General features: G+C 40.5%; 2 protein-coding genes across 6 annotated transcripts in view; one reads left to right on the top strand and one right to left on the bottom strand.

Annotated features, from left to right (window-relative positions):
* Positions 1-26976, bottom strand: part of ECT2L (epithelial cell transforming 2 like) — a 71818-nt gene that overhangs the window by 2666 nt on the left and 42176 nt on the right. For 3 of the 4 annotated variants that reach the window (XM_081528913.1, XM_081528917.1, XM_081528916.1), the window contains 11 exons: positions 23610-23702; positions 21854-22036; positions 20294-20397; positions 17584-17709; positions 13619-13705; positions 9385-9599; positions 8312-8459; positions 6577-6650; positions 6321-6477; positions 5639-5704; positions 4269-4357 (listed from right to left, as the gene is read on the bottom strand). In XM_081528913.1, the coding sequence (XP_081385039.1) occupies positions 4269-4357; positions 5639-5704; positions 6321-6477; positions 6577-6650; positions 8312-8459; positions 9385-9599; positions 13619-13705; positions 17584-17709; positions 20294-20397; positions 21854-22036; positions 23610-23702 (1342 nt within the window). The remainder of the gene's footprint in view (positions 1-4268; positions 4358-5638; positions 5705-6320; positions 6478-6576; positions 6651-8311; positions 8460-9384; positions 9600-13618; positions 13706-17583; positions 17710-20293; positions 20398-21853; positions 22037-23609; positions 23703-26976) is intronic. The other variant, XM_081528915.1, reaches the window with a different exon arrangement.
* Positions 11989-26976, top strand: part of NHSL1 (NHS like 1) — a 400302-nt gene continuing 385314 nt past the window's right edge. For both annotated transcript variants that reach the window (XM_081528899.1, XM_081528896.1), the window contains exon 1: positions 11989-12035. The gene's annotated coding sequence lies outside the window, so the exon portion shown is untranslated. The remainder of the gene's footprint in view (positions 12036-26976) is intronic.

Here is a 26976-nt window from a genome sequence, read left to right as displayed (position 1 = left end):
CAAAAATGTTTTTCTCTTAGAAGCATCAAGAAGCCCTCAGGAAGTTACTCTAAGCAAGCAACTCAGTTGACCGGTTTACTCAGAGGAATTCTCTTTATTTTTTATCTTCATCATCTGTGTTTAATTTTTAAATTGTTGAGTTAGATCCAGATAAAGTTGTACAGAAGTGACACAGTTCCATCAGTATATACAGTCGGTTGTTTTAGTGTACTACTGTTGTGTTTCACTTTTTCTTTGGCTCACTCCTCCCTCCACTTATGTTACCCAACTTACCAAACAGTATATAATCTTTCCACTTTTTTTTTAACCCATTCAAGTAGTCACTCACATATGTACCTATGTATGCATCTATTTACAGGTAGGTTGTTTTAAGTATTATTCCAGGCTCTCTTCTTGCTTTTCTCAGCAATAGAAATCACTTTAAGTTCTTTTTAATGACCAAATAGTAGCATGGATGGACCATCAGTTTTCTAACTCTTCCCTCACTAGTGGGCATTTCTTTGTTTGCAGGCTCAGGTCTCTTTCTTCCTTCTTCCCTCCCTCGTTTCCTTTGTTTTTTCTTTATTGCCACTGTGAGCAACGTTTGAAAAAACCAGTTCCTTACATATAAACAGACTCCTTACATGCGCTGATATTTCTGTCAGATAGGGTTCCCAAGAGTAGGATTGATTGGCCAAATGGTACATATATTTTTACCAAAGACTGACAGGTTGTTTTCCATAAAAGCTACTATAATTCACATTTAGAATCCACTCTGTATTATAATGGCTCTGACTTGTACAAACTTTACTATGCATCTGAATTACCCAGAGACTTTTGTTAAAATGCAAATTCAGTAGAACTAGACTAGCCTGAGATTCTGTGTTTCTAACAGCTCCCTGGTGATGCTGATTCGCCAACCACACTTGAGAATATTGAGGCACTACAGCTGTGCCCACAGAGTGGGCAAAAGACTAGATTGGGAGAGGGAGTGGTTTAGACATTTTTAAAAGAGTTTAGACATTTTTAAAGAGTGCTTTGCTTCAGGTTCAGCTCTTGGGAGAGTGTTGGGGGTACAGGTCATGTTAGGTGTGTGGAGAGTTAGAAATGCAGCGGTCATCCAGCCACTGGAGCCACCTTCCTTTTTCAAACATTTCCTTCCCATATCTGTGATTTAGGCTGGAAGGAGTGGAGTGCTTCATATTTACTGATAGTTTGCAAGAAATAATGTTCCAGATTAAGTTGATAGGTTATTCTGAGAATAAGGAAGCAAATAGAAGTAGGGGTGAGGGAAAGGGGAAGCAAGAAAGGGGGTGCATTTAGATCAGTATTTGGTGAGCTGTATGTGCTGAATGGCCACGTAAGGCAAAAGAATTCCACCTATGTTTGTGACCCTTCTTTGGCAATATTTTTACTCTTATTACTGATAAGAATCATATCATTTGAGAAAAATGGTTAAAAGCTGTAATAAAACTTTGCCTTTCTGAATGGCCAGGAAATGTGCCTACCAGAGTGCTTTGAAGATGTAGCTTTGAAAGGGGTGTTTGCTTTGGTAAACATGTTTGGTTTTTTCCCTTTGGAAGGGATAGCATTGAAAGTAAGTTAAATGAAGGAGAATTCTAATTGCGTGACCCACTTGGACTGGGTGGGTGGATGGCCCAGAGGAGGGAAGGAGCAGGCACATTTATTGAACTTGGAGTTGAGGCCACTTGTAACCTGAGGACGTGAGCAGGGAAAGATAAATGCACAAAGAGGTTTTTATTATTTTAATCTGATTAGAAAAGTGCTATTTAAAATACATATAAATGAATTTTGCCTAGGAAGAAGCTTTCCAAAAGCCATTTATACTCACCAAGAGCTTCAACAAGTTTCATCCAAAGACAAAAAACACCAGAACCCTTTTTAAGAAACCTTTATTCTTCTACATATGTAAAAACAAATAATTTTGCCTTTCACATTGACATAATGGAACAACTGAAATGGAAACTCTGGATCCTACTCAAATTTCAGAAAACTGCTGCTGCTCAGATTCAGAAGAACCAACTCCACGGGTAGAGTGTTTTCCTTGAACCTGGACAGGGTTTCTTTGCTTTTTCACAAATAGACTCAATGACTATGCCAAACATAGTTTAAATTCTTAACACCATTCTAGAAGTGTTTTGTCATTATTTAATCACTATTAATATATTAGCCAGGCCAATAAACAAAGTATCCAACTTCCATAAATACATAAAGCTTTAATTTTTCGAGCATAAACTTTGGCACGAACAGATAACAGTACGTCATTGGTTCTGTGAGCTAAGTGTTAGTCACTCAGTCGTGTCCGACTCTGCAACGCCATGGACTGTAGCCTGCCAGGCTCCTCTGTCCATGGGATTTTCCAGGCAGGAATACTGGAGTGGGTAGCCATTCCCTTCTCCACGGGATCTTCCCAACCCAGGGATCGAATCTGGGTGTCCAGCAGTGCAAGCAGATTCTTTACTGTCTGAGTCATGAGGGAAGCTTCTGTGAGCTGACCTGAGTCAAAACTCGGTTTATCACCTTGTCCTCATCATCCACATTCTGACTAGTAGATCACAGTGGCTTTTGGCAGTTGCCAGGATAAAAGTCAATTCAGAGCCAGAGTCCTGTACCCCTGAGAAATCTGGGTATTTCTCTTCTCCCAGTGCCCAGTTTCCTGGTCAATGACTATAGGTCCCTTTGGGTAAGCTAAAAGTAAAGTTAACAATACACATACTCTAGTTTAGTGATGTTTGTCCTCAGGAGGACTCAGGGTTTGAGCAGTGGATGGCTCTGTTTGGTGATCTAAAGTCGTGCCTCTATTCACCAGTCTTAGAGGCTCCACTTTTGCGCTTGGCGACACCCCATTAGAAGGAGAACAAAAGTAAACAAAAATGCTTAAAAAATCAGCAAGTTTAAAGTCACACATGAAAATGTCAAAGTTCCAAGGTACATAAAAGCTTAATCCAAAACTACGTGGGTTATATCTACAGAGGGACAAATGCCTCCAGGTTTCCTAGCTCTAAAATGACTCTCCCCAGAGCAAATTCTGTCAGTCAAAAATATGGACTTAGATAAAGATAAAGGAAGAGTGTCTGAGAATGAATATATGAAGGTAAAATTAATAATAAAAAGCTGGAATAATCCTTAGCATGTGTCCCACTACACTGACGTGTTTCGAATTGCTGACTTGATATCTAGTTTCCTTCTCTTGTAACTCATATTTCTGTTGTTCCGGACCAAAAACAACAAAACGAGAAAACAAAAACACTGACAGTGAGAAAAGTGACACAATTGTGTGATTTGATTTTCATTTAAGGGACTGGTTAAATCGAGGTGAAGGGACTGGTTTATTCCAACCTCTCCTCCACCCCAAATCCCATCCTGGGCCTTTGGGAAACATTCAGTGAAATATTCATTGAAATAACAGGCAATCTGATTTTCATTTCTTTTATTGGAATTAATTCCTCTGCATTTGGTTGCTCTTCGTGGAGCTACCATTTTTCCATTAATACTGAAAACATAGATTGGCAAACAATTTTCTAAAGCAAGAATTTAAAAACGATGGCCCCACTCCTTGCTTTTTGTCAATAAAGTTTTATTGGGACACAACTACACTTGTCCATTTATATACTGTATTGTTTATGAAGATCATATTAATCATTATGTATTGTATTTATGTAGCTGCTTTTGTGCTACAATGGCAAAGTTAAGTAGTTGCCACAGATATCATTTGGCAAGAAAGACCTAGACTACTTACCATCTGACCCTTTACAGAAAAAGTTTGCCCATCCTTGTTCTAAAGGAGAAAAGGAAATGTTAGCACCTTTGCATCACAATAGTTTTTACACTACTGTGAGCACTGTGCAAACTAGACATGTGAGACCTCAATACAATGGTGGTCATACGGTGAGACCTTTCGAGTGCTGACCTCAGTAACTAACTGCAGATAATTAACTGGTCTTCTCTTTCTTAGAGTTGAGCAGATCATCCATGTGATATCTCACATCAGCTCTCCTCTCAGTAGGAAAGTGACCAAACCAGAAATCCCATGTCTCAAGTTAGTGGCCCAGGCAATGACAGTTTAGTTTCTTCCATTCTGCGAAGTAGCTGCCTGGAATGTGAGTAAGGTGATAAACACCTTACATCGTCTCAGAGGGGTGTGTTTGAAACTTTCCGGATCAACACAAAGAGTTATTGCATATTTACAATATGACAGACATTGTACTGGATTCTGGGTACAAGATAAGTAAGGCACACTCATAGCCATAGGATAGTTGAATATTTACCTTAAATAGAAACTTATGTCCTCATCACAGCAGTGAAGTTGGGCCACATCTTGAACCCTAATCAGATATCTGTTTGCTTTTGATAGAGTCTATGAAATAAAAAGAATTAGAAATACATATATTTTTTTATAAAATGAGTCTCACTACTGAATAATCATATCCCAAAAGATGTAAGTGTTGAGTAGAACTCAGTTCAGTTATGAAAAAAGGATTGTTTTTAAAACTATACTTGAGGGAGTTGTCTAATTTTTAAATTGAAATTATTTTTTTTTATTATAAATGCTTTCCTACTACCAAAAATAAAGTGAGGATGTGGGTGAGTCAGAAGGGATCTATCAAGAAAAGAAAGTGAATGAAATGTTACAAATTAAGATGTCAGGCTCTTTTACTGATCTAGCCATGGAGATGATCACTTGGGGCGTATAGTGATCCAGAGATAAAGTTCTGTGGACTCTGTGAGTCCCAAGATTTTTGGATTTTCTGTAATCCAAATCAATCCCATTAGTTTTTCCCTTTCAAAATATGCAGATCTAAATTAGGCAAAACAACTGCATTTTGCTTCCTCAATTTGGCCAAATAAAAACACAATCGACTGATACTTTAAATCAATATAATTCACATATTAAACTCCCGCTATATGCTGAACACTAGAAGACACTAGTTCATACCTGATGGAGCTCCCAATCTTGTGGATAAAGGACTGTAAGAAAGTGTGACAGGGAGATTCAGGATGTTGAGAATACCTAGGAAGGGGCAATTCACACCTGGAAATGTCAGGGGAAACTTTTCAAGGCAGATGATACTTGAACTGGATCTTTAAAGTACAAATAGGAGTTTATCCAGTGGAGCAGAAAAAGAAGGCAATTTCTGAGAGGGAAGAGCATGAGCAAAACAAATGTGTAAGGAGAGGCTGACATTAGAGAATTGTGAGTATGTCTATGTGGTTTGATCATAAGGTGGTAGGCAAGGCAGTGAGAAGGAAAGTAGAATGAGTCAGACGATATTCCATAGGTAACATAACCAACAGAGGACTTCCAGGATTTTCACAGATGTTCTCAGTGGGCAGAATCCTGCAGCAGATATTATATGCAGGGAAATAGAAAACAATAAAGACATGGCCCCATTCCTCAAAGGGGGTCATGAGCTCTGTAGTACCAAGCAAGGTGCTAAGACTACAGAGAAATCATGGGATGGGGTCCAGCCCACTTGTGCCTCTTCTCATCTAGCATCCTTGCAGATAACAAGGATGTGGAATATGAGAGCTTGGCAGAACCTGGCACACAACAGGCACTCAACAGATGTTAGCTGAATCAGAATCTCTACATCTCCTTTTTGAGTATGAGATGTAGCAAGTTCATTAGAATACGTACAGGGCACCCCCAGATGAGTCTCTGTATGTCTAACAGGTGATCTTTCATATTGATGTTCCTCTTCATCTAGAAAAGAAGGTGATTTTAGACAAACTGAAATTGTGATATTTTTATACATAAAAATAGATTAAAATATATTATGGCACTTGATAACATTGTATTTTCATAAACTATCATAAGAATCTCAATATCCTGTACCCAGTGTTTTAAAACAAAGAGGCAAGTGGCAAGACTCTGTTCAAAAAGTTTTTTTCTGGGTGTACTGTGTTACTGTTTCCATTCAGCCCAGACTCCTGGGCTGTGTGCCCATCACAATGACATGTTCAGAATGGTAGTCCTATACTCCAAGATGATCAAATCTTGCAGAGAATAATTGTGATTGCTGTACTTTCTTAGGCAGGAAAGTTGATTAATACATTAAGAAGTACTTTCAGGAAACAAAGAGGTTTGCTCTTTTTTTAATCTGTATAAGGGTACTTATAGAGATATCTGAAAACATTATCTGGTTTAGAATAAAGGCCCTCAGTGCCCAATATCACTGAATACAATGATTTAGCATTAAAAGGATGAAAAAGCTTGAAGAGAACCCCAAGAGGCTAAGGGATTTCGGAATCTTTGAGTCAGAGTACCACAAAAGCATTATAACAATTTTAAAGGACACAGACTCTTAACAGCAACCAACCTGATCTATGTAGCCTTTGTAATTTTTGATTTGGTCAATTGCAGTGGTCAAGTTTCCACGGTCAATATGTTCTGCAGGAGTGTGAAGCCTCAGAGCATAGAGAAGATGAATATATTCTTCAAATCTTCGGGATGGGTACAAAAACAGCTCCGGAAGACTGTAGGAGGCACAGAGAGAAGGGAGCTCTGGTCCCTTTCTGAAGCCACAGAACACCAGTCCTTGGGGTGCCCTAGCTGTGCTCTCCCTCAGAGCTTACCTCAGCATTTTGGTAACAATGGTCTTATCATGCCTCTTCAGGAAAGCTCGGAATGCTGGTATCATTTCTCTGCACTAAAGGTGAGAGTTATATTGTCAAAATTCTGTAAGACAGTTGTGAAGTGTCGTTTCTATTTCACCAGACAAGCATAATCTGTGAAGCGCTCAAAGCAAAAGGGCAACATCTACACCTAATCACAGTGCTATTAATACTATAGGTGCTTCCTGATATCCTAAGTATAGTGTATTAATTATACTATAAATTAACCCTAGTCATTGAACTTAATCAGTATAGAAAAATGAAAATGGACTTTGCCTGCAGGTAGGCCTGAATTAGAATTCTAATTTATTTTCTAATTTAATTTTACCTAATTCTGTGTGACTTTGTCAAGCTTACTTAACTCCTCTGAGCCTCAGTTTCTCATGGATGTCATAGCTAACTCTTTTGGTGAGGGGCTGGGGAAGGGGCAGAAATCCTATCCATAGAGTGCCTGGCATACAGTAAGTGTTAAGTGTAGGCATTGGTGTGTAATTCTGCCGTTAAGCATGTTTTCCACAATAACATTAAGAAGGTGCTCCTTTGTACTTAAAATCTGTTTTAAAATGCATTATTCATCACCATTACAGCCCCCAGGAAGTCACCTCATTTTTCTCAGATGCCAGTAATTCTAATTTCTAGAAATCAAATAGTCACTGATTTCAATAATATTAATAGCTAACATTTACTGAGTACTTACTTATATGCACCCCCACACTACTGAAATAGACACATTATTATCCATAACTATAAAATTGCTGGCACCAGTCTGCTATGATAACATGTGATGCTTTGTTCAATTCTTGTCCCAAAGGTCAGTTCTATGACACTGCTTTATTCATGCGACTTTCACATAATCGAGTTGCCCAGCAGAGCTTAAACTCCCCAGGTGGAGCAGGAAGAAGACGATAAAGGGAGATGTCTGAGGTCAGGAAATGTTCAGAGACCTCCCAGCCCCAGGCCTTTACTTCAGGGCCTCAGGGCAGACAGGAGGGCAGGGCCACAGTGGACACAGGGACAGGGCAGAGGGCACCACCACGTCCCAAGGTGCCCCTCCTGCTGCCTTTTTCATAGAAGCCGAGGAGGGAAAAGAAGTATCTTATTGTCATCAGAGGAGATCCCAATGAGAGCAGCAAGGGGCACAGATGAGAGCTGCATAGTCCTGCTCAGACTACATACACATTGTCACAACAAAGACAACTGTTTAAAAGGCACTTGCCGGGGAATACAAGACAAAGGAATTCCTTATTTTATCGTGAGATTTCACACATTGAGTGTCATTATTCCAACACATGATTATGAATTCCTTTTCTCCATGAGAGAGCTGGACTCACCACACGGGCTGTAGAGGCAGTGTGAAAGCAAGGTTCACAGTTTTGCTTCTGCCTAACTGTGAACTATGTTCCTATAACCAAGCCTCAGGGTAACTGGGGCAGGTGGGAGTCTGGAAATTTGCATGAGGACTACTTCAGTCCCACAACCAGTTCCTAGGCACTGCTGGGTCAAGCACTGTGCCAGCCCCTAGTGATCGAAACTAAGTCAGTCAGTTCCCTCATCCTCAAAGAGCTCACGGTAAACCAGAGGAGGAGATCTGGAAGGCAAGGATAAAAAAGAAGTCTTTCCTACTAATTCTAGTCCTTCTAGTCCTTGCAAGTTCAGAAGGTCTAATAAATGCCTAAACGATTCCTCAATCTGTTACCTTCTCAATAGTTTTTAGAACCACAGGGTAATTGTTGAAGAAATTGGTATACGTGTTCAACTGGCTTCCAAACTTTATGAATATTTCTCCCACACAGTGAGCGGGGCCCCATTCCTGTAGTCTGTCTCTCAGGTCATCTAGAAACCGCCTGCAACATGAGAAAAGCATGGCTATGAAATATTGACCAGTGACAGCCTATAAACTTATAAAAAATAAATTTGTACTCAGTCATTTAGGGCGGGGCTTTTGTCAGATCCTTTCGCTTTGACACAGAGCTGGAAAGGGAGGAAGTAGTTTGACTTGGAGGCTGAGTCAGGATCCCAGGCTGGCCTGGAGAGGCTGCCCTGACTGTTCTCTCTCCCCTTTGCCTGGGGACAGTTTCTTACAGTCCTCAGAGGAGGGTGCTGAACTCACTTCAATGGCTGAATGCCATCACCACCACTAAGCCCATTTCCCTTGGATCAAAGGTTATTCTTCAGCCATCACAGAATCTCAAAACTGGAAGCACACTAGTTCCTTTTATAGAATCTGGGGTCCCTGAAGCTAAGGAACTTAGGTCTAAGTTATCTAAAGAGTTACTGGCAGAGAAACACAAGCTCAGTTTGTCTTACTTTATTCAGTGCAAATGATCAGTTTTCTCTCTGAACCCTTCCATATACATATACTGTTATTACACTAATCCCCAGCCTCTGGTTCTCTAAGCCAAGTATTCTAGTGACTTAGCACCATTACAGCCTCCTGGTCCTCTCCCACTGATCAGCCAAACACTGATGACTGTGAACAGCTCCCTTTCCCATTGTCTTTTGTGTAAATAGCATAATGAATATAGAATCACCAGGCACTGAACTCCATTCCTTGTACTATAGCTCTGAGTCCAGGCAGGGATACACCCCAGGAATCATCACTACTGTTTGCAGCCCAGTGTCGAGAATCATCTCTCTCCTGTGAGATGATCAGGCAGTGTCCCCAAAAAGGGCAGAGAATGACTGAGCCTCTGTATAACTTTTTGAAACAAGTGTGTGCTCCTCCCATACCACAATGAATATTTCAAAATATAGCTATTCAGAGTTTACCTGTTGAGACATAAGATCTGCAGAATATCAGAGAACATGATCTGGATGTTTGCAGCACTCAGAATGGCTCTGTTTGATGACAGCGCCGCTCTCAGTGGCCTCACATAAACATCTCTCACAATTTCCAGCATCTGTACATATTTTCTCTCGCTCTGTAAGAGTTCTCTGACGACTCTGGTTCGCTTTTCGGCTGAATCCAGATGGAGTTTTCTCTCCTGTGGAAAAGCATTAAGAACTCAGAAGGAAAGTGTAATGACTCATTTCAGGCTTCCATCATCAAAAAGCCTGACGGTCAAAGGAGACAGAGAAATGAAAGTATTGAGCAGTCAGGCGGTTGCTCTGAGGGTGTCTTTCTGGTTCGTGATACGCAGGGCTGAAGGGAAACTTGATAAGGGAATGTGGAGGACTCTGCTGACCACTGCTTGTCCCCATTATCAAATTGTCCCTCACACTGGCCAGCTTGATGCCATAGTAGAGATGGGCCTTGGACTCTTGAATCTTGAAAAGGTGCAGGTTGAGAATTTACTTTTATACATCTATCCATCCGAATAGATATCTAGTGTCATGTGCTAGGTGTAGGCTCTACAATGACACAAAGGCAGAATTCTGCCCTTACAGAGGTGATGGTGAGAAAGCCTTTGGTTTGTGCATTGTTTTCCTATTTTTTTTCCCCAGTAGCATTTTATTGATTATCCTGTAAACAAGGCTAAATGAGCTAGACCTCTCATTATGAAATAATTCAATAGTTATTTCCCACTGTGTATTATGAAATACCAAAATCATGCTCTTCTTTCTGTGTTTAAGAAAAAGTATTGTCTCTCCTGGGTAGTTAGGTTTCCCGATGTTCTATGCTTTCTATATATCAAAGTCCTGTTTTAGCAATGCTGAGGGAAAAGCCATGCACTGATGTAAAGAAATCCCGCACCCTGATATTGAGTGCTATGTTTATGATTGGAAAAATTAATTTTCCTTACTGAAATTAGGATTCTTTCCTTTCTATTTATACTTTTGAAGTAGTAAAATTAGTATTTTTACAATAGAAAACAATCACAATATTCAAATTTTAAAAATCTAATGGCCTTGTGTTTGCACCTAGAACGATTAAAACTCTTAGAACACAATTTCCTCTTTCCCCTCCAGCCCTGCCCCACACTGCCCCAAATAGAATATAACAATACTAATGTTTAATGCCATGTGATCTGCACCTGAAATGTCAACCATAATTTCATGCGCTAAAATTAAAATGTGAAAATAATTTAAGAGAAGAATCAGAACCCTCATTCTGTTTGAAATACTATAAACACTGTTCTTGGTTAGTTTTAATCTTTCAAACACATGCCTATTGTATATAAAGCCTATTTAGACAGTTTAAATTCCCTGGTGGCTCAGCGGTAAAGAATCCACAGGAATGCAGGAGACATTGGAGACACAGTTTCGATCCCTGGGTCAGAAAGATCCCCTGGAGGAGGAAATGGCAACCCACTCCAGTATTCTTGCCTGGAGAATCCCATGGACAGAGGAGCCTAATGGGCTACAGTCCATAGGGTTGCAAAGAGTCAGACAAGACTGGGTGACTGAGTGGGCACAATGAGTTTAAAATTACATCTATATCCGTTGGCAGCTGGCTTACAGCCCATATTATATTTTGTGTGTATTTCAGTTCAGTTCAGTTGCTCAGTCGTGTCTGACTCTTTGGGACCCCATGGACTGTGGCACGCCAGGCCTTCCCGTCCATCACCAACTCCTGGAGCTTACTCAAACTCATGTCCATTGAGTCAGTGATGCCATCCAACCATCTCATCCTCTGTCGTCCCCTTCTCCTCCCACCTTCAATCTTTCCCAACATCAGGGTCTTTTCAAATGAGTCAGTTCTTCGCATCAGGTGGCCAAAGTATTGGAGTTTCAGCTTCAGCATCAGTCCTTCCAATGAATATTCAGGACTGATACCCTTTAGGATGGACTGGTTGGATCTCCTTGCAGTCCAAGGGACTCTCAAGAGTCTTCTCCAACACCACAGTTCAAAAGCATCAATTCTTTGGCGCTCAGCTTTCTTTATAGTCCAACTCTCACATCCATACATGACTACTGGAAAAACCATAGCTTTGACTAGATGGACCTTTGTTAGAAAAGTAATGTCTCTGCTTTTCAATATGCTGTCTAGGTTTGTCATAACGTTTCTTCCAAGGAGCAAGCGTCTTTTAATTTCATGGCTGCAGTCACCATGGGCAGTGATTTTGGAGCCCCCCAAAATAAAATCTGTCACTGTTTCCACTGTTTCTCCATCTATTTGCCATGAAGTGATCTTTAAAATACTGGAGTTACCTAATATTTATAACGATTTTGATTTAAGGCTTCAGTTGTCAAACTTTCGCAGTTATCTTGAAACTATAACAGAGCGCTGCCCAGCATAGCTCTCAGCATGGGGCCATTGCTGTGAACCATTAGCCCCACCCCCACCCCACCCTAGCCACCCTCCTCACCCCACCCTGTTACCAGGCAACAGCTAATGAGAGACCGTTAGCATTCCTGCTCAGCCATTGGTTGGTGCCACAGTGGCCCCTCCCACAAACAACCAACTGTCAATAAGCTACCGTTGGTGGGAGCATTCCACCAACCGTCAGCCGAGTGGTGGTCTTCTGGTAGAAAGTGAGGTAAGAGGTGGATCTCAGCTTTTTCCCTGGGCTCTCTAGCTCACCCAGCCTTGGGCCAGCAGGGACCCTGTTCTGCAGGGCTCTGGAGCTCTCACCAAGGCCGCCCACTGGCCAAGCCCAGGCCTTGAGGCAGTGGTGAGTGTCTCCCCCATCCCCACCTCTGTGACCTAATGGCAGTGTCCATCTGCCTGGAACATAGTCTCCAGAAACTGTCCCTGCCATTTGGGTGGCCTGAGGAGCCTGAGGGTGGGCCAGTCCAGTTGGGTGCCTGGCTCCCTCAGTGATGATGGCTGGGCAGGGTCTGGGGACCTGGCCCTGAGGGAGCCACCAGTTGAGATCTGCCTCCTCTCAGCCAAGACCAGAGCTCGTAGGGTGAAAGTTGTGCCTTGGGATCTGGCCCTTTCCTGTCAGAACAGAGGATAATGTTTGTTTGGTAGAAATTTATAGGAACGTCATTACCTGACCATGACCTGACCTCAAGAACAAAGGCTCTGACACCGAGAAGTCTGCAATGACCAACCGCACTCCCCCTCACCTTTCCTAGAAAAGGACGTTGCTGAGAAATTTCAGGGAGTTTGGGGTTTTCAAGGCCTGAGCCACCTGTCTCTTGCTTGGCCCTGCGATTAACTTTTCTCTGCTCCAAACTCCCACATTTTGGTATGTTTGGCCTCACTGTGCGTTGGACATATGGAGTTGTGTTTGGGTAACAAAACAATTGTGCAGTATTATCACCAATGGTCAGAGGAGATACTGTCGTATTTGTTTCGTTGTAAACCCCCTCTTCCTGGGTGGTTCCTGGGGATGACATGGGGCTGAGTGAGCCTGCGGCCGCCGAGGCCCACAGGGACACTGTCCACTGTAGGCGGACTGTAGGCACCATCCACTGTAGGTGGACTGGTCCCAGCTGTTGCATGGTTGGGAAGGAGCCCAGGGCTGAGCACCCTTCTGCAAGATTCAAACTTTTCTCTCTGCCTGTTGCTTGACCTTAAGGAAATCATTTAAGTTTTCTGACTTGACTTCCTCTTCTACAAAATGTGGGTTCTAATGTCTGCCTTTCAGGATTCTGAGGTTGAAACATGATAGTAAAAGTAGATGTGTGCTGTAGAAATGCTAGATGGCACGCATGTGCTGTGTGTTAACCAGCTGCACAGGACCAAGCCTCTGCCAGTCCATGCCTCCTCCACCCACTACCCTTTGAAAGACAGCCCTAAAGGTTATATTGATTATACTCAACATTTGAAATCAGACCGTAGCTGATGAGTCAGTTAGAAACAGTGATTGATTGATTATACTCAATCAACAGTTGATGGGTCAGTTAGAAACTGTGAACCTTCATGTCTGTGGACCATTTCTTTAAACGCCTTTCTAGCGTCCTATTAGAAAAGCATGGAGTAGCACAGAGATGACTGTTGTTGCCAAGATGTTTCATGTCCATCCCCTTGGCTCAACTTCTTTTCAGATCAGGACTTACTCAAAAGAACAAGCTACCGGCTGGATCTCCTCCAGTTATATTTGGGGTTTTTTCTCCTCCTAAGAGAAACTCTCAAGAAAAAAGAAAGAACAAACCAGAATAGTTGGCTTACCAGCTTAACCAGCAACTCAAAATTTGGATCATTTTTCCTGAGACTTGGTTTTATGTCCTGAGGGTTATCTTCTATAACATCTCTTTCCTGAGGATTAAATGCAGACTTGATTATTTGGAGGCAGGCCCTGGGATATCTAAATGCCCAGTCAGTGCTAAGCCCACAGGAGGATCTCAGTAGCTCTGCCTTTGGCCCTAATCACAGTGTTCTCTAGACACATAAATTAAGCACTCAACAAAATTAAATTTTATGTTTTAAAAAATAATAACTTTTTGCTTCCTAGAAACTGTGTTAAGAAACTAAATTCAGTGCAGTTGCTGTTTACCCTGGGAGCAGCTCCTCACATGTGTCTGGGAAACGGGTCTCTGCCTCAGTTCTGGCAGCAGAAGAAAAGTTCACAGTACTTTGTAAAATTCACCTCTTTTTTCACCTAATGAAAAAGTGTCATAAAGAAATTCACATGCCATTTCTAGATCTGTTTCCACATTTAAATGTGGCTTACTCTTTCCTCACTTTGCCTTGTTAATTTTTCTTGTGGCTTCCATATAAATCATCACATTAAAAAATAGCCCCCCTTCACCCTGCAGCATCCCAGGGTCCACCCAAGAAATGGAACAATGGTCCTACATTTGTGTTGAAAGCTAATGATGATTAACGATCACTACTGCTGCCCTTCCGAGTCAAAGATAAAACTATCCATGGCAACCCCTTGATATGTAGGAGTGAAACTAGAAGAAAAACACCAATTTATAACTAAGACTCCTTTTGCCTTACTATACTCAGACAAAAACACACTTTTATTTTGTACCTGCAGACATCCCTCATGGCTGCTGAAGCCTTTGTGTAAGACCCCTGGGCCCAGAAGCACACGCAGCCAGCCAGTTTCTCCCAGGCCTGCAGGCCCCCCACCTGAGTCTGAGCACTTCATGGCTGCTCCACACAGTCTTTTCACCATGTCCTTTCTCTTCCGCATTTGGGGCTGACCCACACCAGTCTGGCATGTATTTATACTTGCGTGCATGTGTACTCAGTCAGGTCCAACTCTTTGTGATCCCGTGAAATTTAGCCCACTAGGCTCCTCTTTCCATGGAATTTTCCAGACAAGCATACTACAGTGGGTTGTCATTTCCTATTCCAGTATTTATATTTATGCCAGGTGGGGGGGAATCTACTTTGAATTTTGACAAAATAATTCAAAATTTCTATGCATGGAACGTTGTCTTCTTTCAAAATATGTAATAATGCTGATCGTTCATGTAGAGAAATGATAACTTCAACCAGTCAGCGGTGACATCGTAGATGTGTAGGTAGACGTGGTTGCAGGCATAAAATGAAAATGAAACTCAGCCTGCTTGACTGGAGGTTAAGAGAACCCAAGCCATACAGAATCGGATTGTGGATTCCACAGATGACGGAGGCCCCCTTATCTGGGGTATCATCCCTTTGGACAGGCTCCCATGAGTGCTCAGTCATTGAAGTTCAGCAGTGGACTCCTAGACCACCCTGGCTGTCTTAGAACCTGCTTACTCAGACTGGGCTTTGTTTCACCTCTGGCTCAGCAACAGATTTTTAAGAATTTTTAAACCACTGAACTACCAGGGAATTCCCAGTTACAGCTATTTCTTAAATGTAAATTTTTCTTTGTGGATAGAAAGTCAATTTGACATAGTAATTGTGTTTGAACCTAAAAAAAACACGTTCTCTCATTTTATATTATCTAATTATTAGGATTTTTAGAGCCTGTTCTTAGGTTAAGATGCCATCCGCTATTCGTTTTGAAGGATAAACTCAAAGGAAGTAATGGAGCAGCAAACTTCGCACATTTTTAAGAAAACAATTATTTTGACTCGATGGGCCTTTGCCTTAACTCTCTCCACAGCCTGTAAGGGAGACTTTGGATCACATATTCAGAATTTTCCTCTAGGATCTTAGTTATTGCTAACATCCTACTTATTGCCGGTGCTTCTCCCAGAAAACACTTGACTACCAGAATTAGGGTCCAGAAAAAATTGTGAGGCTTCTCAGGTGGCTCAGTGCTAAAAAAAAAAAAAAAAAAAAATCCACCTGCCAATGCAGAACCACAGGAGATGTGGTCTGATCCCTGGGTTCGGAAGATCCCCTGGAGGAGGAAATGGCAACCCACTCCAGTATTCTTGCCTGGGAAATCCTATGGACAGAGGAGCCTGGCAGGCTATAGTCCATGGGGTTGCAAAGAGTTGGACATGACTGAGTGACTGAGCATGCATGCAGTAGTTGTAAAAATGACAGTGCTGAAGAACAGCTATGATTCTGGCTGTGACCTATCACCATGGTTCTATAGCATCAGTGTAAACACTGCAGGCATATCAAGGCCAGGAGTTACTACTGTACTACTGACTGGGCAGCAAGATGATAGATAGATTTATAGAGTGAGCTGTCTACCTATCTATATGTATATATGTATGTGTATTTGGTCCTGGATTTGGCAGACTAATCCTCTTACACAAACCCTTGTGGAAGAATCTATAAAACAGTCGTCTCAGAAGAAGGCATTACTTTCCACTCCCGTGGCTGAGAGATTGTGTGCTCTTCTGGATGAATATCTACACTTTTAAAAATAAACTCCAAGGTGTGGAGAAACTCACCTCCATTTTATCCAAATTCAGCACCTATATTTAATCTGTGGTTTTCCTTCCTAGGGCCACCAACTTTGTTTCATGGGCATCATGCACAAGCTCCCAAGTGTTAAATAACAGAAAACCAAATAAGAATCTAACACCTATTTTTTTTTCTAATTTTATTTTTAAAAAAACGAAAATATCAAAGATATCCCCAGGCATTAAGGAGTTTAACATTTCTGTAGTTTTATTACAGGAAAGTGATGTAACAAGAGCAGGTCTATTGGTTCTGATTCTCTGGAGAACTCTGATGAGTACATGGTCTGTGAGTTTCCTAAGAGATAGATTTAGGGGTGAGGCTACAGGGAAGCAGGGTTCTAACCTCTAAAGGCTTTGATGTCCCTGGGAATGTGTTTATCAAGACTCCTCCTGGAGAGGATGCTTGTGGTTGGGAAGAATAAGCTGCTTCAGGGGGTGGGGGTTCTGCTAAGAGGCATGGTCTACTAAAGACAGGGCAGGGGCTGCATAACTGCAGGTCTTTCATTCTGCTGAGTGGGTCTAGGGCATCTTGGCAGAGAGGACACAGCCCCAGCGGTGCTCTGTTTGCCTTTCCCTGCACTGTGCTGTCCTGTAAAGCCAGGGCAACAAAGTCTTCCAGAATATCAGGTTAATAGGGCAACACACCATTTGCTACTAGGGGAACTTACAAGTCTATTTCTCCTGACAGTCTCCATGGTGACTTTGTGTTAGGGGTGGCATCCCCAGCCTTCAGTTATCAAAGATAAGTGCTTTTTCAATGGGCATGAAATGGCATTTTCATAGAAATCAGTTCTCTGAATGACAGTGCAACTTTCAGTATTTCTTGAATCCACATTACTTCACTTAACCAAGAATGTACGTATTATGAATATAGTACTGGCAAAATTATTTTTGCTCGACTAAAGAACTAGCTTCAAACCCACTTTTTTTTCTTTTATGAATTTGAATCTCAACTAAAAGAAAAAAAGAACCATTTTTAGTTTCACCAAAAAAGTGTCCTGGGCTGCAAATGAAAAAAAAAAAAAAAGAATCTCTTTAGGTTATGTTGGACAGAATGCAAATATTCAATTCTTCCCCCAAGAGTCAACTAGTGTTACTCTCATCAGCATGATGCCATGTATGCTCGTAAGTAGATTAAGTGTTACTAACATTATGAAACTACAAAACACCCTTTTAAAAATAAAAATCCATGAAAATGAAGTTCTTACGAGAAATGACAAATTGAAAGCTTTCCAGGTTAGAATTATCATTACTGATTATGAATTTCTTAAGCACATTTCTTGAACTGTACAGTGAAGCAACAGCATAAAAATGCTGCAGTAATTTTACCTTTGTGAGTAAATTGTGTGTTGCCTTTGGGTCACTTTTTGTCAGAATGACATTTCCTTCAAAATGCTTGCTCTTTTGACTACATTTCTTCAGCATAAAATATGACAAAAATTCCAGAGGATTGTCCTGAAAGATTACCACCCCCCCCCAAAAAAAAGAATTATTTCAAATGCAGGTCAACAACAGTGCTGCAGATATGAGAACACATTAGTAGCATTTTCAGCTTTCTACCTAATTAATTTACAAGTCTAGAAAACAAAGTAACTGTTATTTGAGGCAGTAAATGGGGCTTTCTGGTTAAGCTTGGTTCTCAGCTTATTGTCACAGTTCAGTGAGGATGCCAAGGTCTTGTGGGAGGGTCTCAAGGTCTTCAGAACCAAAGAGGCCCACACTGGCCTCTTAGCCAGAGGAGGAAAGGGGACAGGACAACTTTGGTGTGTTACCGGGGAAAGAAGAGAGCCTCCAAGCAGCAGAATTCTTGGGGAAAACACCCTGGTGAGACTCCCAAATCTGGTTCCCTCTCAGGCTGTAGGTTTGAACACCATGAAAAATATATCATACAAGGCTATTTTTAAATAATTTGGTGGCATAAGTACCATGAATCAACATCAAACATTGAATAATTCTTTGGTGTTTGAGAACAGTGCAGAGAATTTCAGGGCCTCAGGATTATCCCTGTGAACATCCCGGATCATATTATCAGCAGAACTCTCCAGGACCTTTATTGCTGGGCTGTGAGAGGGTTGGCTAGTACACTGGAGAGTTGAGTCTTCAGAGAAGAAAATCATGGCTACCTGCAACTCCTCAGGCTCCACACTGGGCCATGAGCCCAGGAGATGTCTGGTGCTTACCCAGGAAGCCAAGTTGAAACTATGACGGATAAAGAGAAAGTGTCCAAAGGCAATGTTAAATCTCCCACAAAGTATAATTACTACAGTGGGAAGGAAGGATTTGAGAACTGTTTCTTGGAAAATTACAAGCCTTATACAGCATCAGGTATGTTAATAATACCCCATTCCTGTCCTCTTCTCAGCTTCCTCTGAACTGAGGGCTGCATACAATTCCTCCTTATGCACGGGGATTTGCTCCAGGACCTCTGCAGATACCAAAATTCTCAGATGCTCAAGCCCCTTATGTAAAATTGATGTAGTACTTGCATATAACCTAGGACATTCTCCCATATACTTTGGTGTGTGTGCTCAGAGGTTAAAGCGTCTGCCTGCAATGTGGGAGACCCGGGTTCAATCCCCGGGTCGGGAAGATCCCCTGGAGGAGGAAATGGCAACCCACTCCAGTACTCTTGCCTGGAAAATCCCATGCATGGGGTAGCCTGGTAAGCTATAGTCCGTGGGATCAAAAAGAGTCGCACACAGCTGAGTAACTTTCACTTTCACTTTGTGGCCCCATGGACTATAGCCCACCAGGTTCCTCTGTCCATGGAATTTTCTAGGCAAGAATACAGGAACAGGTTGCCATTTCCTACTTTGGGGGATCTTCCCGACCCAGGAATCGAACCCAAGTCTCTTGCATCTTCTGCACTGGCAAGCTGATTCTTTACAACTGCACTACTTGGGAAACAGCCCCATATACTTTACATATTTGTTTATTTGGCTGCACCGGGTCTTAGTTGCCACACATGGGATTTTCAGTCTTTAGTTGCAGCTCTCAGGATTTAGTTTCTTGACAAGGGGTTGAACCCAGGCCCCCTGCTTTGGGAGTGCAGAGTCTTAGCCACTGGATCACCAGGGAAGTCCCTCCCATATACTTTAAATCATCTCTCAATTACTTATAGTACCTAGTACAGTGTAAACACTATGTCAATAGTTGTCAATGCATGGCTAAATTCAAGTTTCACCTTCTGAAACTTCTGGAATTAAAAAAAGATGTATTTAATTGGTTACGCCAGGTCTTAGTTACAGCATATGGGATCTAGTTTCATGACCAGGGAACGAACTTAGGTCCCCTCCATTGACAGCATGAAGTCTTAGCCACCAGGTGAATCCCTGGAATTTTTTTTAATGACTATTTTCAACATGTGGTTGGGTGAATCTGAGGGTACAGAACCCACGGTTGCAGAACCCAAGGATACATAGAGTTGACTGTATTTTATTTTCCTAGAGCCTTTCTATGATATTAGGGCAGATTATGTTTTTATACTGCCTCCCCTCACTGTGTCCTGGTATGTGGACTGACTTTTCTGGAAGAGCATTCAAGATTTGCTTCTGATTTTTTCAGGCTTTCCCCAAGCTTATCTGCAACCAAATTACTGACTTGCTTGTTTCTGTTCTGTTGTTTTCTCTTTTCCTTCCTCTCTCATCTAGCCTTCCTTACCTTTCATCTATTATAGCTTGTTTCACACTTTCTCAGTTTTTCTGCCATACTATTAATTGTTTTAACTGTTGAATAATGTTTATGTGAAATATAAGCCACTAAACATGTTTTTTTTTTAAAGGCATCACTTCTGACTGAAATTAATCACAAGACAGAAAACAGTATACCATATGATTAATATCAAATAACCGAAAAGATTTTCCTATATGTCTATTTTTGTGTAATAATACATCTTGGGTTCAGACTGTTTCAGTGGCTGTTTTCATAAACTGATGCTATTTCTCTGAGGGATTGTGTCCTAAAGGATAAAGTGGTAAATGCACACTAAAATTTAAGTTTTTGGGGGTTTGTAGCTTATTTTATTCAAAGGAATACTTACAGGATTTTCTTTTGAAAGTTCTACCAATCCATCTGCCAGAGCTTGCATGACTTCTTGGTTATTCAGAATGTTAGCCACACTCATGGTGTCAAATACAAATTGCCCTGTAAATATAAGTCCATATGCTTTGTAACTAATTTATTTAAGAATGTGATCAAGAAGAAAACTCAGTACTTACATACGCTTGTTAGTGGATAAAAATGCAGACTAAGAATAAAAATTCTATTATGCCATCAAGATTATCTATCAAAGTAAAATAGAAAATGAGCAAAAGCATCTAAATGTGTAGCATATAAAAAGTACCCACCCTGACAAAGTTGATATTGAATGAAATCTATAAATTGGACAGGGAAAGAACATGTAAAAATAAACCTTATGAAGTATAGATTCTCAATTCCACCAAAAGCTGTTCCATATTCTGCATTATTTTTGTGCTCAATTCCATAAACATTTTAAGTCCATAGGGAATAACATACAAACATACAGACAGACACCTTCTATATTTTAAAAATATTTTGAGCAACTTGCATTGATTTGAAAAGCAACCTTTCTTCATTTGATTTTCATGCCTTATGACATACATGATCGAAAAACACTGTTAATCTTTTCATTTATCTCTCTAGTTGTTAATATCTGTGAAAGAACCAGGAGAAATAATTTCTCCTTGTTTTTAGCCTCACAACAATTTTTAAATATTAGCCGAACACCTACTAAATGTGGTAGAGTTAAAACCAAAAAGACAAATCCCTGCTTTATGCAAAGAGATATGGGCATATGTTGACAGATAAAATACCTGCACACATATGTGTATGTTACAGCTCTTGTGTAGACAGAGCAAGGCAGAGGAAGGGAAGAGAGAAGTAAGACATAGATATATAATGACTTGACTGGTACAGTGCTTCAGTGACATGTGAAGAGTTGCGGGGGGGAATGAGTTGGCAGTTAAAGATGAAGGAAAAACCTACTTAAATAGATTTTTTAAAAAGTATTTGATTTTGAAGAACTGGCTGGTTTAGATGAAGATCTAAAGTTGAAACAGAACTTGTTTCCAAAAGTCTTTATTGTGATAACTGGATCATGAGTAAGGAGTGTAAATGTGAAAACAAATTCAATAATGTCCAATAGGCCTGTCCATGAAGCCCATCACCAAATTAAATATTTTAGAAAGAAAATACGTAGAATTTAATTATAGAACAATTTAAGTAATGGGTGCTGTGGTCTAAGAGATGCTTAACTGGGATGTTGGTGCTTAACTTTGAGAGCAAATTGTAGAGGGAAAAGGACAGAGCTCTCTGCCTTCGCAAAGTGAATTTTGCCGAGGTAAACAATTGACTGACAGAATTAATAAGATGGTAAAATTTGAAACCAGGAACTAGCTTCAGTATTTTAAAGATGAATATATTTGTTCTTAGTGGATATTCATGATATCTGAAATAAGCTATGAAAAACAAAGACAATAAACAGTCAGTTTTTTACTTCTGCATTCCTATATTTGCATTCACTCTGGATATGTGACAAGCTTCATAATTAACCAGCAACAGCAATAGCAACAGTTCTTACCTATCATCCTGCCACTGATGTTCTTCTGCAGCTCCTTGAAGAGAGGACTTAATTGTTTCCTTACGGATTTCAAGGTGTCTTCCAGGAAGTCCGTGAGGCTGGACCATGTCTGCAGCTTTGATTCACTGAAGTAGATGGAAGGGGGTGCCGTTTCCCACTGTCGTCCCAGCCAGTCACTAAGATCTGACAATATTTTCTCCATTTAGTATCACAGACTTAAGCTCAAGTGAGTTCTTCTTGTTTACAGTATGAAAAAAACAAACAAACCCTTAATTGTATTTATATCAGGCTTGTTACCCTTTCTCATTAGAAGACTAAGATAAATACTCATTCTGCTTTCAAAAGTAAAATTAGAAACTCAAAAAGGACAAAATGAATAATTTCAAATATCTATCTGGTCTTTGATAGATAAGATTGACATGTTACACTGTATTTGAAGTAAAATTAAATAGCTGCTGGATTTTTGCATCAAAAGCAGAATAGACTTCCAAATAAGAATATACTATTTTATGTTCACATCCTAAAAAGTAAAAATAGAGGAAAACCACACTTTGCCTGGTTTCCCCATCATGTCATCCAAAAGTCATCTCCACTGGAGCCAACCCTGCATCTTATTTACATCATGTCCAGCTGCTGTCTCTACAAACATCTCTACATGTACTGCAATGAGTGCTTAAGAAAGTTTCTTTCCTTGAAAATCAGTGACTGAATGACACAGGGCCAAGGGAAATTTGATTTTCTGTCCTAAATGGATAGTTTCATTCTTCTCTCCACATTTTTTGCTGATAAACGTTGAACTATTTGTAACATGTTCTTCTAGAATGAGAAGAAGAAGAGTGGGAAAAGGAGGAAGAAGAGACAGAGGAGGAGAAAAGGATGAAAACCCATTTTATAACTGCAGTGTCTACACCCTGCTATCTCTGCGAGGCTGATTTCCTCCCTGCATGGGGCCAAATATGCTCTCATTGGATGCTGCTGCTATGTAACCTAAAATTAACAAGAAACTTCTGCTACAAAACTGTATTAGGTCAGTGTGCTTCTTGTTGTATCATCATGAATCTTCTCCCTTACAAGTCTCCCAATGATGCCAGCTTTCCTGTCTTGAAAGGCACTTAGCATTCAGGATTAGAGAAGTAATGCTTTATATAGTTTTACATCACTCCCATCCCTGTTTGATAGGAAGTGAGGGAGTTTTAAAGGGGAAAATGATTAACATTATTATAGCAAAGCAATTTGACTCTTGTTGGTCAGCCAATGTTACATTTTGATCCAATAGTTGCAGCTTTAGTATCTAAATGAAATTTTGCTTTCAAGTGTAATTTCTGTTTGTTCTTCCTCTCCCTTAATGCTACTGCAATGAAACTTGAGCCAGCCCCTTCACTAGCTCCTTAAAGCTCCAATTCATTTTTCCAAATGAAAGCACATTGATAATGTTTTACGAAGAAAAATTGTTCTCCGTGCTTATCATTTCTCTAGATCAGCTACATCTTTGTTTAGCTGTTAAAGCTGGTATTTTCAACAGTTTTTGCAAATGGTGGTTTGAAGCAGATATTTGTAATAATAATTCCCTTCTAAGCAAATGACTGAGTGATGAGGAATGAACTAGTTTGGAAAGTGACAGCACTCCTTCAGAGTAGGAATGAAAGGCAGTAATTGACATTGCCAGAACCAGTATTATTAGCTGTGCTTTGTCCTTGGTGATCCTGGAGTTGGTGGGTATCATTGGATACGGTGGTCAGCACCCATACACACTTACGATGTTGGTAAGAGCCAGTGGCAATCCCAGTGGGAGCAGTAAATAACGTGCCAGTCAGTTGAGACAGCTGAGAAAGAACTTCTATTCCTGCCTCTGCACAGTCAAAAATACTTTCATTAGTTCACTCACAGGTTTTGCCATAACAGTTAAATACTACTTAGAAGCACTAATAAGCTGGCCAAGAAAGGTCACTTGTAGGTCTTGTCTTCAATTCAAATCCCTCGTGGAATAGTCCATCAACGCTTTACAGTTCATCCCTCAGTGCTGAAGTCCAGACACTTCATTCAGGAGGATTGACAACAGGGTGGAGAAAGAGGGATGCAGTTTGACCTGGTATTTATTTTCAAATTTGGAATTAGGCCAAAGACAGAAAAGTCTATACAGATATTCTAAAATAGTCTGACTCGAAGTCTCACTGCAAGAGGATAGTTTTAAAACTGTTAAACACACAGTGGAATACAATGGTCAGATTTTAGCATTAATTTTACCTCTTCTTTCATGACACAGCATATAGATCAAACTACTTCAAGTGAAACTATAGGGTAATGTATTTTAATTCTTTGTGGTCCAGGAGTAAAGGATTACTCCAAGTTGTTTCAGTTGCTTGCAGCAACTGAAAGATTGTGGCTGAAAGATTGGGATGTCTGTCACTTATTTGTATCTAATGTTTCCAATGACAAATAGATCAATGAAATTACAGCAAGTTCATAAGAGTACCTACACATTCATAGTCAATTGATTTCAACTAAGATGCAAATAAAATCCACTGGGAAAAGGATGGTCTTTACAAGGAATGGTACTGAAATAATTTGATAGCCATGTGTTTTTAAAAAAAGAACTTCAATTCATACCTTGCATTCTATTTTTTTAAAAAAGCATAAATCAAATGGATCACAAACCCAAATGTCAAACTTAAGGCTATAAATAATTTTGGAGAAATCATAGAAGTGATCTTTGGTTAGGTAGAGTTTTTAGATATGACATCAAAAGCATAATCTATAAAACATAAAGATTGATAAATTTGACTTTATCAAAATTAAGAATTTCTTGTATTCAAAAGAACCTATTCAGAGAAGGAAAAGATAAGTCATAGAGTGGGAGAAAATATTTGCAACAACTTTCCCAGAATATACAAAGATATCTCAGTAAAAAGCCAAAAGCGCTAATTTTTAAAATGAGCAAAAGATTTGAACGGACACTTCACCAAGGAGGACAAATGGCAAATAAGCACATGGAAAGAAGCTTAGCATCACTGATCATTAGAGACAATGCAAATTAAAACCATGAAGAGATATCAGGACACACTTCAATGGCTCAGATTAAGAAGACTGACCCTACCAAGTGTCAGAGTGTTGGGTAGCTGGAGTGGAAATCTAGAACGGCACAACCACTTTGGAAACAGTTTGGCTGGGTTTTTTTTTAAGTTAAACATACATCTATCATACAAACCAGTGATTCCACTCCTAGGTATTTATTTACCCAAGAGAAATGAAAGCATATGTTCACAGCAGCTTTGCTTGTAAAAGCCTTAAACTGGAAATAACTCAAATATCTGTCAACAGGTGAATGGATAAACAAATTGTGGTATAACTATACAATATAATCATTCCCAGTAGTAAAAAGGAATGAACCATTGATACCAGCATGACATGGATGAATCTAAAATATCTGGACTGATGGAAGCCTGACCAAACAAATGCACTGTATGATTCCATTTACAGAAAATTCTATAAAATGCAAACTAATATACTGTGAGATCAGTGGTTGCCTCTGGTTGGAGTGGAGAAGCAAAGTGAGAAATCGCAAGGTGGCAGGAAGAAACTTTGGGGGATGATGAATGTATTCATTATCTTGACTGTTTTATGGTTTCACGTGGTGTGTAGACATATGTCAAAGTTTATCATATTACGCACTTTAAATACTTCATGTCAACTATACCTTAATAAAAGTGCTTACAATTTGTAAGTAATGCCAAAAAAAGATGAGTTTTAGGTTTCTGGCTTATAAGTAACTGGTGAATAATGCTATCTTAAGTGAGGAATCCTGGGAAAGGGGTGTGTTTGTGCTGCAAGGCAATCAAGAATCTGTTTCAGGTGTGTGAACTTTGAAATGCCTATTAACCATGCAAACTAAATACCCACATGAAAATGTCAAGTAAAAGCTAGATAACAGTTTACAGCTGAGATTTCAGAGCTGGAGACATACATTTGGGAGTCTTCAGTATCCAGATTGAACGTAGAGTCATAGGAATAAATGAAACTCCCTAAAAGAAGAGTGTAGTCATGGAAAATAAGTGAGCCTGGGATCAAGCCCGGGATACATTTAAGGGCCTCACCAAAGAGAAGGAGCCAGCAAAGGAGACTGAGGGGAACAGACTGCTGAGGTAGGAGGAAAACAAGGAGTGGGTGGTATTAGGGAAACCAAGGGAAGGAGAGTTTTGAGGAGTATTCATCCACCTCAAACGCCACTGAGAGGTCAGGGCAAGGTGCGGATGGAGAAGGGACTGCTGGGTTTGGGCACATGGGAGTCGTTTATAGTCTTCCAAAAGTGGCTTTGGTAGACAGAGACCACTTGGAGGAGCTTGGACGGTGGGCAAGTGAGAGGTGAGGAAGGCAGAAGCAGTCAGCTAGACCAGGGATCCCCAACCTCCCAGTTGTGGACTGGTACCTCCTGTCAGATCAGTGAAAGCATTAGATTAGAAACAAAGTGCACGATAAATGTAATACGCTTGAATTCTACCAAAACCCCCACTTCCAGTCCGTGGAAAAACTATTTTCCACAAAATTGGTCCCTGCTGCCGAAAAGTTTGGGGACCTCTGAACTATACCAGTAGTTCTCCAAGTGTGGCTCTGGGATCAGCAGCATCAGCATCACCAAATTCTCAGCCCCCATGCCAGACCTGAATCTGAAACACTAGGGTGGGCTCCAGCAATGTGGATTGTGATAAGTCCTCTAGGTGAATCAAATACATGTCAAAAACTTGAGAACCATTGGTATAGTCAACTCAAAAGATTTGTGAGAGAAAGTTTATGGTCTCTCTCTCTTTCGGGGGGGAGGGCGAGCGGAGGCGCTACTACAGGTGTTCTTGATCTGATAGGATTAATCTAATAGAGACGACTGAGGCTCTGGGAGAGGATTTGAGCATAGGAGTGATGTCTTGAGAAAGTGAAAGGCGGTGCAATTCAGTGTCCAAGCGGAGTAGCTGATATTTGATTCCAGCGGGGGTGCTTCTTTCACCGTAACAGAAGGGAAGACAGGATGAATGTAAGAGGTGGGATAGATGGTGGCTTTTGTGGTAAGAGGTATATTAAGGGGTTTCCTTAGGGAAGTAAAAGGTGAAATCAACAAGTGAGAGAGAGGGTATTGA

Source organism: Giraffa tippelskirchi, chromosome 9 (assembly GCF_054371585.1).
Source record: "Giraffa tippelskirchi isolate mGirTip1 chromosome 9, T2T-mGirTip1v1.2.pri, whole genome shotgun sequence".
Classification (NCBI taxonomy): domain Eukaryota; kingdom Metazoa; phylum Chordata; class Mammalia; order Artiodactyla; family Giraffidae; genus Giraffa; species Giraffa tippelskirchi.
This window is presented reverse-complemented; position numbering and strand designations above follow the sequence as displayed.